A 20,489-nucleotide genomic window follows, 5' to 3' on the forward strand; every position below is an offset into this window, starting at 1 on the left:
CATGCTGTGGCAGTGCTCTCAGGTATATTCATTTTGGGGTAGAGTTCTTGGTCTCCTGGACAAATGGCTAGGCTTTACTTTACCCCGCAAACCCGACTCTCTCTGCTAGGAGATAGAGTGGAATTGCCAAAGGTGAATAATAAACAGTTTAAGGCTGTGATGGTGGGACTCAACTGCCATGAGGGTAATATTAAGGCATTTGAAATCCTCAACAATCCCCAATATAAAGGAATGGACCAATGAGATGATTAAGGCAGCTTCATATGAAAAAATGTTGGACAGACTAAATGGGAAACGAGGTATAATGAAAATGTGGGAATGTTTCTAGGGCCATGTTTTTGAAGGATAAATGGCTGGGAGGTTGAACTAGTGATTGGTCATATTGTTTTATAAATGTGAATGGCTGAAGTGTATTATATGAGAGTGCTGTAACTTTTTGGTTTGAAAAATAAGAAAAATTTGAATTACAAAATAAAATGTTCTTAGAACGGCATGGTGGTGCAGTGGTTAGCACTGTTGCCTCACACCTCTGAGACCCGGGTTCGAGTCTCCGCCTGGGTAACATGTGTGTGGAGTTTGCATGTTCTCCCCATGTCGTCGTGGGGTTTCCTCCGGGTACTCCGGTTTCCCCCCACAGTCCAAAAAACATGCTGAGGCTAATTGGAGTCGCTAAATTGCCCATAGGTGTGCATGTGTGAGTGACTGGTGTGTGAGTGTGCCCTGCGATGGGCTGGCCCCCCATCCTGGGTTGTTCCCTGCCTCGTGCCCATTGATTCCGGGATAGGCTCCGGACCCCCCGCGACCCAATAGGATAAGCGGTTTGGATAATGGATGGATGGATGGATGTTCTTAGAAAGTAATTTCATGTAACCACTAGTCTTAAAATTAATTACATCCAACAGTACATTTTTTAGTGTAGGTAAGTAGATGGATCGATAAAATTAAATAATTATTACAAATCACAAATAACTATTACAGTCATGGCCAAAAATATTGGCACTTGTGTCAAAAAACACACCCCTTCTCCTAGAAAATTGTTGCAATTACAGATGCTTTGGCATTGTCATTAATTTCTCTTGTTGGCACTTGAAGAAAACAAAAAGAGGAAGAAGGAAAAACAGGAATCGGAGACATTCCACGCCAAAGGGCACCTGCCCTTCTCATATTGTCTCAAAAACCCAAAGCCAGTCAGAGTGGTCTGGGGGTGATTGTACACCCAAATAGGCCATTTGATCCATGTTGGTCTTAGTCTTTCTCATGATGGTGGGTAAATCTGGGGTGGCTCTTGTGGTTCTCATATGAGGTCTTTGGTGCACATTAAGTGAGGCAGATACAGGCCACCCATTGTGTACCTCTGTGCCATTTAAATGGGCTTGCAATCTGAAGAGGTGTGAGGTCACAGTGATTTAACACTGACCCACTTTTTCTTATGGCCTTGAGCCAGGTCATGACAATATCTTGTGCAGCACTAATGACGTAATGGCATCTGCTCATGTTATCTCATAACTTGAAGCTGTTTGTGCAGCACAACCCACACGGCACCAACAAGACATTGAGAACAATCCCAGCAGCCCTCGGCTCTCTTACCCAATGCTGTTATAAGGGGACCAAACTTCTTTAAATTTCGCTTCCACAGTGGCTTTTGAAAAAAATAAGCAAATCACGCAATGCTATTGAAATTATTAAAACATAGAGATTAACAGTCAGATATGTTTTGTGATTTTAAATGATGAAGTAATATATTGGATATAACATGAATGTATTTCTTATTTCTTTTTTTTTGGGTTTTCTGTGGTGAGAAATGAAAGCTACAGGCATGTAAATATTGCTTCCTGTAGTAACTTGTAAAATGTTCCTCATTGTTAACAATCACATTACATGTGAAGGTGTCAGTCAGTGGAAACGCATAGTGAGGCACGCTGGCCAACCATTGTATTCATTCAGGACCAGCCCATCAAGTAAAGGTTTCAGCACCACGGACAGTGACCTGTGTTAAACTGACCTCAGGTTCCTACATTGGCTCTATGGAATTTTCTGTAAATAATGAAATGCCACTGGCCCCCTACATGCGGAAATGTTTCCCCCTCCCCCAGACTTCTTCAGAGAGCTTTGGAGGACATTGTCTGCACGCTACCAGAGGCAACTAAGAATGTGCTTGAGTTGGGAGGAGGCAGTAGTCCCCATTTTTCCCTCCTGCTGTAGAGGGTCATCGGGAGGAGGTGGGTTTGCTGCTCTCTTTCGTGTCTCCTCAGCAGGTGGCTCTTAGAGATTTGTCTGAGAAAGGTCTGTTCCAGGCTTGTGTTAAAGTGCTGCATTTTCGGGCACTGAGTGGACTGGCAGATTCTAGGTGGTCAGGTTTGTTGAGGCCTGGATCTTCCCCGCGGGGATGTTGGAGGTCCCTGTACAAGCCCCCCATTGAGAAGCACACGGTGGATCTTCAGTGGCAGATTGTGCACGGGGCAGTGGCCACAAACAGACAGGTGATGCACATTGATTCCACAGGGTGGCAATTGGTTTTCTTAGCTAATCTGTTTCTTTAAAACAAAGAAATGGATTGTTTACTTGTGTCTTTTATTCTACATCATAGATAATGCGAACCTTCATATAAGTAAGAGGTAATATTTTGCTCAGTATCAGTTCAAGTTCAAATACTTCAGGTTTTTTATTTGACAAAACACATAAAATTGTTCAAATACTTCAGGTTTTTTATTTGACAAAACACATAAAATTGTCATGCAAAGTCATTGATTTATTTTTAAAACTATTGCACTGTGATACATTTAACATCATATTTTCAGTTCTGCCAAATCTTTTATTGACAGCTTAGTGGTTTTCTAATGGCTTGTGGTGTCACATGGTGGTCGAAAATGATATTACAGGCTTTTGTTGAAAATACCTTAAAATTCATCTGGAATGTATTGATTTATGCCATAATTAATGATGCAAATTAACACAGATGGGGCCATTTTGACCCCATTTTGATGTTTTTGAAGAGGTAGACGGTCCAGTTGGCTGTATTAGTCAGTCTGCTAAGAAACATAGTGCCAACAAGCCCATGGCCCCTTTTCATGTAAAACTTCATACAGGAGGCTGTTTGTGCAGTTTAGTGCCTTTGTTAGCCTCGGCTCCTGTAAATCATATAAGCACACCCACCACACCCCCAGGAGCATTCCGCGTGCCCCCACCGGCCAACCTGCTTGTCCCCCCCAACCCACAGACCGTCTGTAGTTCTGAAATTTATCCACATGGCTGCTGACCAAGTCTAAGGTAAAATTTCATAAATGAAATTTTCAGTAAAATACATTTTTTTCCTCTAATCTGGGAGACAGTGCAGAATTATTGGAGTCGGTCCTAACTCTGTCTTGAATATGTACCCAGCAGGCACCTAGGACTCGTATCTCCCTCTGAGAATCTCTTCTAATGCGCTCAGCAGCAGAAATTCTCCATCCTAGATGAGCCTGCAAAGTTCTGTAGAAGTTAAATATACTTTAGTCAAATAAAGAATGAGACAATTTACTTAAAGCATGATATAGTTCATATTGCTCTTCAGGCTTCGTGATAAAATATTAAAATTATGGAGTACAAAGTTGTACATGCAAAGAATACAATGCAGAGTGGCAGAGCGCCTGGCCCAGAGGGTTTAATGGAATTTATCTTAATGTCTTTATTCTATTTTACTTTAATTTTTACCATATAATTCATTGTATTGTTCTTTCGATTTTATTTCTATTTTATTTTTGCTAATACACCGGATCTGAGTGCCTCATTTTGTTCCCTTCATGTAGAACACGTTTTGTAATGACAATAAAACATCCTTATCCTCATCTAAATCACACTGTCTAACTACTAACCTGTTTAAATAATATAATTGGATCTCAAAGGTTAATTGTCACTCAATTACCCCCTCAGCCCAACAGTACCACAAACACCCAACATGCACGGAAATTTTCTCCTAAGTTGTTTTCCCTGCCTGGAACAATACCACAGCAGTCACATGGACTGATGTTTCAAAACATTTCAGAAACCTTGCATTGAAACTTGAGGTCTTTAGGAGGGATCAGTCCGGGGTGGCAAAGTTGCCACCACAAAGGTTTTTGATTAAGGGATTCATGATGCCAGGTAGCCATCTTTCACAAGCTGGTGGGCTGTGCCACTGATGCCTTTGCTTGGGTTTTATATGTCTGTCCTGGTTTGTGTTCTTGCCACTTCAGGTTCCCTGGTTTTGGTCTACATTCCTCGGTCCTCTGCTGTGGAGTCTACCTTCTGCTTCACCTCATTCTGGAGCCGCCCATCCAGTCAGCGGCCCATGTCCCCCTGGTTCCCTGTTTCCTGAGGTTAGTCTGCTAGTCTCCGGGGCCAGGGGGCAGAAATCTGCCATGTTGGATGGGTGGCCCAGGTTGGGGTGCTCCATCATAGACTGGTACATGAAGGATTATAAATGGTTTTTAACCAGTATGTACCGAGTGTGCATCGTGACGAAAAGAATGTCATGGGAACATTTAGGACTGACTGCAGTATTAGTTCAAAGCATGATTGTGTTTTTCTTAATTTTTATTGATTTATTTTTGTATTATTAATTTTTTTAAGTAACTTGATTCAGTTAAAAGGGGTTTGTCCATTTGCTTTAGCAGAAGTTCGTGTAAGTATGATGTTCACCTTCCTTTTTCATAGTCTAGTCTTTGCCAAGTTTTATGCTTATTTCCCCTGATTAAGTTAATCTGACGTGTGTTTAGGAGGGTCATACAGGCTTTTTGTTTGTAATGGAAGCACAGGGTCTGTACTTGAAGCTTATTTGCCATGTTAAAGGAAGCATTTTACCTTCCTCTCTAATCTCTTTTTTTCTTGGCTCTCACTGCAGTCTCCTCTATGCCAGGGTTTCTCAACCCAGTCCTTGGACCCCACTGCAAAGATCCACAGTTTTGCTCTGTCCAAGCTCTCAGCACAGCAGTAAAAGGTGACTGTTTGGTTCATGCATGCAGGGATCTGGGACAGAGCAAAAACGTGGAGCTGTCTGGTGGGCTGAGGAATGAGTTTAGAAATGCTGCTGTATGAAGTATTAAACCATTTGACCGGTTGGATAAATGTTAAAATGTTTTCTCAAAATATAAAAAGAGATAATCTTCTGTTTTGCGTCTCATTACAAGCAAACTTGTTTTTTGTTTTTATGTCACTCTAGTATTTGATATCTAATTTTCAGTCTTCTGGCAATATAATGTGGTGAATGGTGAAAGACTTCCAGCGGGGGCTCCGGTTTCCTCCCACAGTCCAAAAGTGCGCAGGGTAGGTTAATTGGCAAATCTGAGTTGTGAGTGTTTGCGCCCTGCAGAGTGTTGACTCCTGCCCAGGGTTGGTTCCTGCCTACGCCTGTTGTTCCAAGGACAGGCTCCGGTCCCCCCCGCGACCTCAGTTTGGCTTGCTGTCTCCCCGCTTGGTTTTCTTTGGTTTACGTCTTCACTAGCCCCCTCGTTGCTTTGACTTGTGTGTAAGTTATGTATGTGTGATTGTATTGCTGCATAGGGAGTGACTGCTATTTTGTTTTGCAAGTGTGTGTTGGACTCTGTTTATTTGGTCAGGGAGTGAGGTGGAGTGTTTGTCTTTTGGTTTCCTTTTCTTTTGCACTTAGGTGAGATTAGCTGTGGGTCGCACTTGATAGTTGGGGATTTTGTTTGTTATTTTGGCTGTGGTCAGTCCCAAAGTCTTTTGCACTGGGTTATTTGTTCAGTGTCAGTATTATACATGGAAAAAAAATGAAAATACAAAAATATCCCTTTGTCCACTGGTGTTCCCTTCTTGCCCTCACCCTGTTTGTCCCTTTATCCCATTCCCCTTTCCCGTGAATACTGTTACACTCCAACCCTAGACAGGATATCAAAACAGCATCTTACCTATCGTTTTAAAAGAGATGAGGGATATTAATCATTGACCTTTATCTTTGCTATTTCAGAAATCCGTATCTGCTACCTTGTGACTGGAAGTATACACTGTAAAAAAAAGGCAAAATTTGTCACAGTTTTAAACCATTTTATATCAGCCAATTTGACTACAGTATAATTATTTTTTTCCTCTTATGTTAAATGACAGAAAAGTTTTTATCAAAACTACATTGCATAACTGGCATCGTAGTACTGATTAGCACCGATTCAGACATCCCGATGAACAAATATGAAATTCATTTAAACTGTGGTACCTTAAATCCGTCAAGTTACCCCGATAAGCCAGTAACCCTGATTCGTAGTACAGGCCACTGATCACAAGCACTCGGTGTAAACGTATTGTTTAACCGGCGCTGTTGCATTACCAGGGTGAGAGCTTGACTTGTTGGTTAGCTATAAAAACAGACGTTAGTGCAACTCCACGTTAATGGTGCGGTCATCATGGCTTATAAATGCTTATTATCGTTCATCATTGTTTGTGTCAGTAACGATAACATAAACACGGGTAGGCACCAGGAGAACATCATTGGCTCTTGCATCGATTACTTTTCCCGTAACACCCTTTAGATTGTTTCCCTGAAGGGCAGCAAACCGACAATTTCGGTGTGATTGAGCTGATCACGTGTGCATGGGGAGGGAATGCGGACCACATGACCTTCCCGGCGAGCTCAGCGCATCCAGCATCGCTTCGCAAATACAATCAAAATGTTTTATCTTTATTCACACTTTCTATCTTTATTCATTATCTCTACGATCTCACTGCTAGACGAATGCCTGGCATTCAGAGCATTCTTTATTAGCCATTTGCCTTTGGATGCAGTTTATTTGCATGCCCCAAAGCTTCCAGGCATCAGTAATTGCTTCCCACGTTACTCCGGTCCTGGGGTCTTCTGTAACTGCCCTTTGGGATTACATATATTCAGCATATGCTTTTGTCCGAAGTGAGGAGAGTTTGGGGTCAGAGCACTTGGGTCTAAGGGACTTGCTCAAGGGCTTAACAATGTTACGATTACTCTGCCATGGGAGTTGAACCAACAACCAAACTGGCAGAGATGGCCAACCTGCTGAGCTCCACACCCGCTGACGATCTCCTTTTCCTGTCTGCTGCAGTCTCCATGGACCTGAGTCCAGAGAAGCACTCTGAACTTGAGGACATCCGGCTGAGGAAAGGAGCCCTTCTGCTGGAGATCCAGAGGCTGCGGGAGGCGCTGAGAGAGGCCCTCATGGAAGTGGAGGTCCTTGAATCCAGCACCAAACGCAGCCAAATCTTAGAAAAGAATAGGCATGTCGCCATGGGAAGAAAGAAATTCAACATGGACCCTAAGAAGGGTATCCTGTTCATGGTACAAAACAATCTTCTCCGGCACACGTCTGAGGACATCGCCCAGCTCCTATACAAGGGAGAGGGGCTGAACAAAACAGCCATTGGGGATTACCTGGGTGAGAGAGACGACTTCAATATCCAAGTCCTCCAAACATTTCTTGGGCTTCATGAATTCGCAGGGTTCAACCTGGTACAGGCTCTCAGGCAGTTCCTCTGGAGTTTCCGTCTGCCAGGAGAAGCACAAAAGATTGACAGGATGATGGAGGCCTTTGCGCAGAGGTACTGTCAATGTAATCCTGGAGTCTTCCAGAACATTGACACCTGCTATGTACTTTCATTTTCCATAATCATGCTAAACACTAGCCTTTATAATCCAAATGTGAGAGACAAGCCCAGTGTGGACAGGTTCATCTCCATGAATCGAGGAATCAATGATGGAGGCAACCTGCCAGATGATCTCCTCCGAAATCTTTATAAGAGCATAAAGAATGAGCCATTCAAGATTCCTGAAGACAATGGGAACAATGCCTTCTTCAACCCTGACAGAGAGGGTTGGCTCTTCAAAATGGGAGGAGGACGGGTGAATACATGGAAAAGGAGGTGGTTCATCCTGATGGATAACTGCCTTTACTACTTTAAACATACTACGGATAAGAAACCCAGGGTGATCATTCCGCTGGAGAATCTGAGCATCCGTGAGGTGAAGGATCTCAGGAAGCCTAACTGCTTTGAACTGTACATCCCTAACAACAGCAGACAGCTGATGAAAGCCTGCAAAACGGAGGCGGACGGCCGCCTGGGAGAGGGAAATCATGTGGTGTACCGCATCTCGGCGCCAACCCCTGAGGAGAAGGACAAGTGGATACAGAGCATCACTGCTGCTGTGAGCACTGACCCTTTTTATGAGATGCTGTCAGTAAGAAAAAAACGGCTGAATAAATAAGTAACGATAAAGACTGTGTGAATATGGTTGGATGTGCTATTGCAGAAAGTATTTATTTCAGAACAAGGAACTTTGCACAAAGTAATGTTTAACCTTAAGGTAGCATGACCGAATACCAGGTTTTGTTTTGATGCGACTTATTGTTCACTACAGATTTTATCATCGAAATGCCCTGTCCTTTTTTTGTATAAATGTGAAATTAAATGTTATTTGCACTGTATTGCTGATCTTTATGTCAGAGAACCTTTTTTTCTGAGAATCCACACTGCTGTAAATTTGCATCAACATGATTGGGATTGGGATGGAAAAATTATTTTCCATCTTAACCCATATTCTAAGCATATTGATTTCTCTTGTAAATTTTACTTTTACAGCAGTATGATTTAAGACACTAACAGCAATTCATTTTTCAACCAGTAATTGTTAATGTGATAGGAATTGCATTCAACAGCAAATGCGTTCAACTTAACCAAATGTATAAATCTTACATATTCTGATGATTTGACATTCCCCCGACGTCTGTGTGATGTATTTCAGCAACAACACGCAGTTAATGAGATCACTATGCGGAATTTAGCCGACTGTTATTTTACTGATTAGGATATATCACCCATGATTGGGGTATACTATATATCAAGGGTCAGCAACCTTTTTGAAACTGAGAGCTACTTCACGGGTACTGAGCCATACAAAGGCTACCAGAACAGACTTTACCTAAACTTATCTAAACTTCATGTAGAATAAACACGTTTTAAATGCTTTTTTGGATATTGTCATTTTCAAATCTATATAAATACAAATGTGATTAAAAAAGAATAGCAACAAGATAAAATGAAATTTTAGTCACTGCCCACTGGTGAGTTGTGGTATTTTTAGAACAGGTCCGTGGACAACTCATGTGGTTCTTGGGGGCATCCTGGTGCCAGTGGGCACCATGTTGGTGACCCCTGTTCTAAATGGTATGTAGGGTTTGCAAACTACACCAACGCTTCTGATGTAGCTACATTTAGGCTTATAGTGGAATAATATAGTGGAAGATTCCTTGCGTGAGTGTCTGAGAGCGTGAAAGTCATGCTAGATGCAAGGTAGTCGGCAGCCCTGCTTTCCGTGTGCATCTGTCTCTTACTTTAGGTGGCTAGAGATTCAGCATTACTCAGGATTAGGAGCCACTTGCACTGATAATAATTAGTTTCTTTTTCCCCTTGCAGTCTGCTGCTGTATAACATTATGAAATCAGCCCAAAAATCCGCAACCCATGACCTAATATTTACCCGAAACTATGTTTTCAAAATAGCACAATTGGGCATGAACACCGCGGACCTGGAAACTCTGCTGAGCATTGAGAATCAGCGTGCAAAGGCTCTTAATTTGGATATGTTTGTGAAACGTTCTGCTGCACAGCACAACAAAGAAAAACAACTGGTCAGTGATAATGAAAAGTACAATCAGCATTGTTTTAACCATGAGAGTCCAAATGCTTAGATAAATTGTCACCTTTTCAGTGTAAGTATGCTCCTGAGCTCCACGATTCTGAATGATAGTCGGTTTCTCACTGAACCTCCATGCCACTCTGTTAAAATCTCTCGCCACCCCATGTAAAATTTTCTAGATCCACCACTGTGCCAGAGCTAAGACTTAAGAATCTTGAGTATTATTTCAACAAAAACTTTGCTTGGGTGCTTCATACTTTAAATTAAATATAAATTATGGCAACGTGCAAAACTATTAAGCAAAATGCAACGTATTTGTTTTTCATTTACGTAATTATATATGTTGATTATGATTCTTTTTAGTTCCACAGTACATGCAGATACTACAATCCAAGCATGCACTCTTAGGTTAATTGCTATCAGTTTATATAAAGATTTCCCATTCGGCGCCTGTTACAGAAATTTCAGTCAGAGACTATCTTCTGATATAGAAAGAATGTTTAAATTTTTTTTGGCCGTGGAATAGTTTTTCAGTGCTGCATGTAGTTTCTCTTTATTGTTTGAATAGGGCACAATTATAATTATACTACATTTATTATAATTATATAATTATATTATATTATAATTATTATATATATCATTATATTAGGGTGCCCCTCGCAGAAGGTAAATTTAATCTTATTTAATAAAATTTTTTATATAGCTTCAGATCACAGCAGAAGTCATTTACTGTAAGGTTACCTTTACTATACAAGATATAACAGCTCCAAAAGTTCTTCATTTGGTACAGAAAACATACGCCTGACAGATGGTGAAGTTTATTCCGTCTTTATTCTTCTAGACACCATGAAAAACTATAAAATAAACATATTATTAAATTCCTGCATTACATTTAATCTTACAAGACATTCTAAAAGATCCATGATATTACCGCTAAACAGCGGCTCATACATCACCGCAATTCCACTTTTCAATACAAGACAACAAGTAAATACAATAAATATAAATTACCGTTTGCGCCTTCTGACAAAATGCTTAGGAGTTATTACAGATCCTGCCGTGACAAGCCGACAAACCACAAGTTGACTCCATGAATCTCCCAGCATGCATTTACTCCTACCCTATTCCGTCACATGACCATGTATTCAAGGGTTAACACGGATCAATTAAATAGTCAGCAGAGGGCACTGGCATACATTTCACAGTATACATTCTATATTAAATCAAACCAGCAAAAGGTGATTATAAAATAACCGTCTTAGTGACAGTTACAGAGTGGCGTAGTCACCCTTTCGCTCTATAGCGCCCCCTACCCCTACTACGTTTATAATTATAATAATTGCCTCATGTGCAGTTACGCTGGTTAAATTACCTGGAAATGTTATTAACTGCACATTCTCCTAGAAACTAACAACAGTGCTCACTCAGGTATATTTATAATGGTCAGAAAGCTGATGTAAAGTCTGATATAGTGCTGAATGTGTTATTTTGTAGACAGTAATAGGTTTAATAAATTTTATATTCCATTACTATAGAAAGCTATACTTGCTTACTTAAGGCATTTTGCATTATTAATGTGTGATTTAAATGAAGGTAGTTTTATTACAGTCAGCTTTTATTCACAGTGTCATCATGAAGAGGAAGTGTGACAATCGTGAGTTTTTGGGCAACCACAGAAAAGCAGGAAAGTAAGTAGAGACAGTGAGATAATTAGTGCCAGTCAGATGATAGACGTATACAGTATGTGAGTCAAAGGTTCTTCATATATTAATCATCCCATTCAGATAACAAATCCTGAGAGATCCATTCCTGAGCATCATGCCAAGAAACACCACTTGTTTACTGATAACTGCTTTCATGTAGACTCTGCTGTGCTGAGAGTAAAGATGAAGAGGGAGAGACAGCAAGAGGCTGCTGACAGCAGAGAATGCAGGTGACATGGAGGGGAGTGAGAAAAGGAGTAAATATTGATGGTTAAGAGTGAATAATGACGTTACAGTAGCCTGATCCTGATGTTAGTTTAATATGCTTCTTAGTTTGGCTTGTGGTGTGTATTTCAGATATGGCATTTAAGCAGGGAGACTGAGTGTGAGTCAATGACAGAGAGAGAGAGAGAGAGAGAGAGAGAAGACAGGCAGGTGAAGATGAAGGTGTATTAGGGAGGAGGGGGGAGGAGCTTGTACCTTCACCAAATCAGCCAAATGTAAATGTCACGTCTATCAAACAGGAGACCCTGCTTTCAGGAGAAATGGTTTAAAGATCACACTGGGCTCCCTTACAGCCCCCCCCCCCCCCTCGTCTTAAGGGGGGTTCTTTGTTTCTACTGTGCAAAATAATTTGTAACACAAATGTCTAAACTGGCATGAAAGACACATTCAGCTCTTGTGAAGACTGGCATGTGAAACTGGAAAAGGCACTGGGGAAATTCAGTGCACATAAAGACAGGCAGTGCCACAGATTAGCACTGATGACATGGATTCAGAAGATCAATCCTGTTAATATTCAACCTTCAGATGAGCTGGAAAGAGCAGCAGCAAGTGAGGAAAAATCTTCTGAAGTTAAGTACTTGGCACGGCAAGGCCTGGCTTTTCGAGGTGTTGGTAAGGAGAGTGGGAATTTCAAGCAGCTTCTAATGCAAACAGCAGAGGGCGATGCAGAGCTGACCATGTGGCTGAAAGGTCACTTTGATTTCACCAGTGCTGTTTAACTGTAACGCCTGTTCCTGGGTTGCCCTCAGTCCTTGTTATTGGTTATGATTCTCACTGTCCTGCACTGTGTCTTGTTAGCTGTGTATTTAAGTGCCTGTTCTGCTTCTGTTCTTTGATGGTTCATTATAGCTGTATGTTGTATGTATGTATATAGTTCTCTAGTTGTGTTTATTCCATCATTTAGTTCATTCCTGGACATTTGCTGTTTATTTTGGATCCATCCTGATCCTATTGGTTTTGATGTGTGTTGTAATAAACCCTATTTTTCCACCCGTGTCATGCACTGCCGCAACCAGAAGAGGGCAGAAGATATGGCACAAAAACAAAGGAAGAAGCCTAACTTTAAAAAGAACAAAAAACATCAAGACTCATCCAGCATGGGGTGGTGAGTTAAGGAATAACACAAACAATCAAAGAATAAGCAAACAAATGAGAGAAAAGATGCAGAGATGACTGAGAAGCAGGGGATGACTGGAGAAGAGATGACAGGACCAGAAGACAAGAGGGATACAGGGAGAGCAGAGAAGACAGTATAACTGAAGAATGGGAGAAGAGGAGAGACTGCAGAGGAAGGAGAACATAGATGACTGGAGGGGAGGGAATATAGGAGCAACAGAGAGAAGGAGGAAGTGCTGCGGAGGAGAAGACAGGATAAGAGGGGAAAATGTGAGCAGAGAAGGACAAACACCCCCACTGCCCAGCAAAGTGCACTTGTAAGTAAACCACAATTTTAGCCTTGGGCTCAATATCTGGACCTGTCTCTGTGTAGCAATGCATAGAATCCTTGACACTGGTTATGACTGTACTGTATTAGTCCTAAACCTGCCATTATAGTGTAAGGAGAAAAGATTTTTTTTTAAATAAATCATTTTAAAAAAAGGTAGAGCGATGTAGCCCCAGGAGAAGTACCCCCCCCCCCCCCCCTAAAGCCCTGTTTGTTCCTTTCTAGCTACCAGATGAAACTCACAATGCACCCCAACGCCACCTAACTTCTCTTCCACATGATGCACCTTATTTACCCTCTGAATCCTGTCTATTATTGAGCGTTTTTCTATCCATTTGATTATAAGCTTATTACACTGTATGTACATTAGTCAGCCACATATGCTGTATATCTTTGTTTTCCGGACAGTCTGGGCTACTCAGATGTGTCATAATTCGATTTGTAAATGCTGACAGTGTTGATGTCATCCTTCTTATCAGGAAAAACTACTTGTGTATATAGATATTTCTCAATTTTTAGTTTCATCTAATATAAAAATTGGCAGGTAGTACAAATATAATCTTATAAATGCTGAGATTAGAGTATCTGCGATGCAGGAATGCAGGGGTTTCATTGGGGCCCTTTCTATGGCTTAGTACTGTGAAGGAATACATGGTTAGTGCCAGGCGCAAATGAATATCTTTGATTTTGCATACATTTGGTAACTTGTTGAAGTTGTCTGATAGTCAGTAATACATGGTTTAATTATTATGATTTTTTTATTTATTATTTTAAAATATCTGAAAGAATCTGAAATAGAAAAGCTTATTTTAGTTTATGGTCCACTGGATAAACACAGACATTACAGACGGTTTTACAGTCTAATGCTGAATGTTGTTTGCTATAATTTTTCTGCCTGCATATGCTGTGATTGGTGCAGTGAAATTTGAGAATGTGTTTATGGTCAGTATCATAGCCTCAGACAACAAACCAACGCTGTAGCGCGTCACTGTGTTTACATGTGGGAGGGGTTCCAGTTACATAATGGGCTCATTCTAATTCAACTGTTTTGACGGAGCTCGACAAACCTAAAAAATAAATGCTGGTGTTATCAAAAACTATGTCATATAGCTATATTCCAGATTTATTACAGCCAAACACATCTCGGAGCTCCGAGGAACCTCCTTCTCCTTATATTTCCCTCCATCCCACTCTTCTCATCCCTCTATCCCTCAAATACTGTGTAATGATGATATGTGTGCGTGTGGAGGGTGAGGGATGGAGTGGAAGGTAATAGTTAATTAAGTGGCTACACCTGGGTTGTGAGGGATCTGGGGTTAATAGAGGGAGTGGGAGGCGCGTTAGGGAGATTTGGTCTGGTAGGCACCGTACGCGTTGGGTCCTGGGGGAGGTGCCGCTCGCATGCCGTTTAGGGCTGCCGGCTGTGAAGCCAGAGAGTGGGCTGTAGGGACAGTTCCCGGTGCGGTAGGGCGAGGAGAGTCAGGACAGTGGGGGTAGGAGGCTATGACCACTGCTTAGATGGGGTGGTTGATAGACGGGAGTAGCGGCACCTTCATAGGGATGGATTGGCGGTGGGGGGGTGGGATTTCCTTTCCGTGGGACGTTCTAGGTGACGGACCGGTGTGATTATTCCTTCCCCGAGGGAGGGTCCTGATCCCTGGGGGGGGGGGGGGGGGGGGGTGTTCTGTTTTAACTATGTCTTTATTGTATGTGTGTTACGTGTGGTTTAAATGCGCAGTGTAACCGCTTAGGGTCGGGACAGGACTATATACAGTAGGCGGTTCTGGTCCTGTAACGCTTGCCTGTGCCCGAAGTGTGGGGATTACTGTGTATTGCAGTGCTATTGGTGTGCCGTGCCCTAATGGGCATGTTGTGTGGTGCGGGATTTACTGTGTGGTAGTGTGGATTAACACACGCTTAAAAAGGGGTGGTGTGCTACGGGGAGAAAGCGGGACCGAGCTCTTTGTGAATCCAGATCCGACCCGATGGGTCGCTGCATGAATTGTACTGAATAAAAGTATCTTTGTAATTGTAGCTGCAGTCTGGTGGTGATCTGTTCTCCGTTTACAGCCTCTGACGCTACTGTAGTTTGGGTTCGTTACAATATCAGTTCGATGACTCGCATATTCCCTATAATATAGGGTCTATATTTTCTAATTTTAAGTCATTTTTTTATGTTTATAACCTTAGATCTATGCAAACCATTTCGTATATATCCAACAACACAGTACAATTATGGTGGATATCTGGTTTATTACAGTAAAACAATGTAGATTTTATGTATACTGAATGTAAAATTAAAGTTAATGAAAGCAAAATTATAGAAAACAGCTGTTGTGCCTTCGTTTTACTAAAACACATGTTGGTACAATAAAACCATTAAAATTTTACAGATAAAGCATATGACCATAAGTTTAATTTCTGTAAAAATACAGAAAAGAAATTGACCAGTTTCACTGAAGGGGTTTCCCTGTTATTTTACAAACTGTGCGTAAAATTATGTTTATGCAATGTAGTTTTGATAAACCTTTTCTGTCATTTAACATAAGAGGAAAAAAATAACTATACTGTAGTCAAATTGGCTGATATAAAATGGTTTAAAACTGTGACAAATTTTGCCTTTTTTACAGTGTATACTTCCAGTCAGAAGGTACCACACTGGCAGATACGGATTTCTGAAATAGCAAAGATAAAGGTCAATGAATAATATCCCTCATCTCTTTTAAAACTATAGGTAAGATGCTGTTATGATATCCTGTCTAGGGTTGGAGTGTAACAGTATTCACGGGAAAGGGGAATGGGATAAAGGGACAAACAGGGTGAGGGCAAGAAGGGAACACCAGTGGACAAAGGGATATTTTTTGTATTTTAATTTTTTCATGTATAATACTGACACTGAACAAATAACCCAGTGCAAAAGACTTTGGGACTGACCACAGCCAAAATAACAAACAAAATCCCCAACTATCAAGTGCGACCCACAGCTAATCTCACCTAAGTGCAAAAGAAAAGGAAACCAAAAGACAAACACTCCACCTCACTCCCTAACCAAATAAACAGAGTCCAACACACACTTGCAAAACAAAATAGCAGTCACTGCCTACACAGCAATACAATCACACATACATAACATACACACAAGTCAAAGCAACAAGGGGGCTAGTGAAGACGTAAACCAAAGAAAACCAAGCGGGGAGACAGCAAGCCAAAGTGAGGTCGCGGGGGGGACCGGAGCCTGTCCTTGGAACAACAGGCGTAGGCAGGAACCAACCCTGGGCAGGAGTCAACACTCTGCAGGGCGCAAACACTCACAACTCAGATTTGCCAATTAACCTACCCTGCACACTTTTGGACTGTGGGAGGAAACCGGAGCCCCTGCTGGAAGTCTTTCCCCATTCACCAGATTATATTGCCAGAAGACTGAAAATTAGATATCAAATACTAGAGTGAGATAAAAACAAAAAACAAGTTTGCTTGTAATGAGACGCAAAACAGAAGATTATCTCTTTTTATATTTTGAAAAAACATTTTAACATTTATCCAACCGGCCAAATGGTTTAATACTTCATACAGCAGCATTTCTAAACACATTCCTCAGCCCACCAGACGTTTTTGCTCTGTCCCAGATCCCTGCATGCATGAACCAAACAGTCACCTTTTACTGCTGTGTTGAGAGCTTGGACAGAGCAAAACTGTGGATCTTTGCAGTGGGGTCCAAGGACTGGGTTGAGAAACCCTGGCATAGAGGAGACTGCAGTGAGAGCCAAGAAAAAGAGAGATTAGAGAGGAAGGTAAAATGCTTCCATTAACATGGCAAATAAGCTGCAAGTACAGACCCTGTGCTTCCATTACAAACAAAAAGCATGTATGACCCTCCTAAACACACAAGTCAGATTAACTTAACCAGGGGAAATAAGCATAAAACTTGGCAAAGACTAGACTATGAAAAGGGAAGGTGAACATCATACTTACACGAACTTCTGCTAAAGCAAATGGACAAACCCCTTTTAACTGAATCAAGTTACTTTAAAAAATTAATAATACAAAAATAAATCAATAAAAAATAAGAAAAACACAATCATGCTTTGAATTAATACTGCAGTCAGTCCTAAATGTTTGTTGCATTTTGTTGGCTTACTGGCGCTATGTTTCTCAGCAGACTGACTAATACAGCCAACTGGACCATCTACCTCTTCCAAAACATCCATGCAGAGTTTCCTGCCTGTTTCTGACAGCTTTCACTGTTATTCTTTTGCTCCAGTCCTTTGTACTTTTCCAGGTTTTAGTATCTTGACCTTTGCAATCTGGAGGATTGCTACCCTCCAACTAGCTGTTTTGGGTCAAAATGGTCCCATCTGTGTTAATTTGCATCATTAATTACAGCATAAATCAATACATTCCAGATGAATTTTAAGGTAATTTCAACAAAAGCCTGTAATATCATTTTCGACCACCATGTGACGCCACAAGCCATTGGAAAACCACTAAGCTGTCAATAAGAGATTTGGCAGAACTGAAAATATGATGTTAAATGTATCACAGTGCAATAGTTTTAAAAATAAATCAATGACTTTGCATGACAATTTTATGTGTTTTGTCAAATAAAAAACCTGAAGTATTTGAACTTGAACTGATACTGAGCAAAATATTACCTCTTACTTATATGAAGGTTCGCATTATCTATGATGTAGAATAAAAGACACAAGTAAACAATCCATTTCTTTGTTTTAAAGAAACAGATTAGCTAAGAAAACCAATTGCCACCCTGTGGAATCAATGTGCATCACCTGTCTGTTTGTGGCCACTGCCCCGTGCACAATCTGCCACTGAAGATCCACCGTGTGCTTCTCAATGGGGGGCTTGTACAGGGACCTCCAACATCCCCGCGGGGAAGATCCAGGCCTCAACAAACCTGACCACCTAGAATCCGCCAGTCCACTCAGTGCCCGAAAATGCAGCACTTTAACACAAGCCTGGTACAGACCTTTCTCAGACAAATCTCTAAGAGCCACCTGCTGAAGAGACACGAAAGAGAGCAGCAAACCCACCTCCTCCCAATGACCCTCTACAGCAGGAGGGAAAAATGGGGACTACTGCCTCCTCCCAACTCAAGCACATTCTTAGTTGCCTCTGGTAGCGTGCAGACAATGTCCTCCAAAGCTCTCTGAAGAAGTCTGGGGGAGGGGGAAACATTTCCGCATGTAGGGGGCCAGTGGCATTTAATTATTTACAGAAAATTCCATAGAGCCAATGTAGGAACCTGAGGTCAGTTTAACACAGGTCACTGTCCGTGGTGCTGAAACCTTTACTTGATGGGCTGGTCCTGAACGAATACAATGGCTGGCCAGCGTGCCTCACTATGCGTTTCCACTGACTGACACCTTCACATGTAATGTGATTGTTAACAATGAGGAACATTTTACAAGTTACTACAGGAAGCAATATTTACATGCCTGTAGCTTTCATTTCTCACCACAGAAAACCCAAAAAAAAAAGAAATAAGAAATACATTCGTGTTATATCCAATATATCACTTCCTCATTTAAAATCACAAAACATATCTGACTGTTAATCTCTATGTTTTAATAATTTCAATAGCATTGCGTGATTTGCTTATTTTTTTCAAAAGCCACTGTGGAAGCGAAATTTAAAGAAGTTTGGTCCCCTTATAACAGCATTGGGTAAGAGAGCCGAGGGCTGCTGGGATTGTTCTCAATGTCTTGTTGGTGCCGTGTGGGTTGTGCTGCACAAACAGCTTCAAGTTATGAGATAACATGAGCAGATGCCATTACGTCATTAGTGCTGCACAAGATATTGTCATGACCTGGCTCAAGGCCATAAGAAAAAGTGGACCAGTGTTAAATCACTGTGACCTCACACCTCTTCAGATTGCAAGCCCATTTAAATGGCACAGAGGTACACAATGGGTGGCCTGTATCTGATTCACTTAATGTGCACCAAAGACCTCATATGAGAACCACAAGAGCCACCCCAGATTTACCCACCATCATGAGAAAGACTAAGATCAACATGAATGAAATGGCCTATTTTGGTGTACAATCACCCCCAGACCACTCTGACTGGCTTTGGGTATTTGAGACAATATGAGAAGGGCAGGTGCCCTTTTGCGTGGAATGTCTCCGATTCCTGTTTTTCCTTCTTCCTCTTTTTGTTTTCTTCAAGTGCCAACAAGAGAAATTAATGACAATGCCAAAGCATCTGTAATTGCAACAATTTTCTAGGAGAAGGGGTGTGTTTTTTGACACAAGTGCAGGGGTGCCAATATTTTTGGCCATGACTGTAATAGTTATTTGTGATTTGTAATAATTATTTAATTTTATCGATCCATCTACTTACCTACACTAAAAAATGTACTGTTGGATGTAATTAATTTTAAGACTAGTGGTTACATGAAATTACTTTCTAAGAACATTTTATTTTGTAATTCAAATTTTTCTTATTTTTCTAACCAAAAAGTTACAGCACTCTCATATAATACACTTCAGCCATTCACATTTATAAAACAATATGACCAATCACTAGTTCAACCTCCCAGCCATTTATCCTTCAAAAACATGGCCCTAGAAACATTCCCACATTTTCATTATACCTCGTTTCCCATTTAGTCTGTCCAACATTTTTTCATATGAAGCTGCCTTAATCATCTCATCGGTCCATTCCTTTATATTGGGGATTGTTGAGGATTTCAAATGCCTTAATATTACCCTCATGGCAGTTATGAGTCCCACCATCACAGCCTTAAACTGTTTATTATTCCCCTTTGGCAATTCCACTCTATCTCCTAGCAGACAGAGTCGGGTTTGCGGGGAAAAGTAAAGCCTAGCCATTTGTCCAGGAGACCAAGAACTCTACCCCAAAATGGATATACCTGAGAGCACTGCCACAGCATGTGTAAATAAGCCCCCACCTGCCTTCTAAAATTCCAACACTGATCAGTATTAATTAGTCCAGTTCTATTTAGTCTAACTAGTGTCCAGTACTATCTGTGTATAATTTTATACTGAATAAATGTACCTTTTACTTCCCTATAATATTTCCCCACTCTAGAAAGTATTCTTGACCATTCATCTTCTGCATTTTAACACTTGTGACTCAATGCCTCAGTTGCAAAAACTTCCAAAAACTCCCTCCTCCTCCTACATCATACTTACTCTTTAAGTCTGATTATGACATAAACATCCCATTTACGAATAAATCCCAAAGAGTTTTCACCCCTTTGGGTTGCCATTGTTTCCATACTTTTTCCTATTTGTATTTGAGGATTGTGCCAAATTGAGCAATATGGCTGCATGTCATGTGATACTTTAAGCTTCTTATGTATTTTGATCCATATATTCCTCGAAAAAGATATTATCGGGTTTGTGTTTCTTATATTGTCCCCCCATTGTGACAGAATGTACAGAGGT

At 41.1% G+C, this 20,489-nt stretch overlaps 2 protein-coding genes across 3 annotated transcripts in view; one reads left to right on the plus strand and one right to left on the minus strand.

Annotated features, from left to right (window-relative positions):
- Positions 1-8,200, plus strand: part of LOC125722601 (cytohesin-2-like) — a gene marked incomplete at its 5' end in the record, with an annotated part of 41,112 nt that extends 32,912 nt beyond the window's left edge. Inside the window, one exon of the mRNA XM_048998789.1 lies at positions 7,044-8,200. Within this exon, the coding sequence (XP_048854746.1) occupies positions 7,044-8,200 (1,157 nt within the window). The remainder of the gene's footprint in view (positions 1-7,043) is intronic.
- Positions 1-20,489, minus strand: part of LOC125722577 (G-protein coupled receptor family C group 5 member B-like) — a 392,822-nt gene that overhangs the window by 332,083 nt on the left and 40,250 nt on the right. The gene's annotated exons all lie outside the window — the stretch shown is intronic.

The sequence above is a fragment of the Brienomyrus brachyistius genome, unplaced genomic scaffold, assembly GCF_023856365.1.
Source record: "Brienomyrus brachyistius isolate T26 unplaced genomic scaffold, BBRACH_0.4 scaffold40, whole genome shotgun sequence".
NCBI lineage: Eukaryota > Metazoa > Chordata > Actinopteri > Osteoglossiformes > Mormyridae > Brienomyrus > Brienomyrus brachyistius.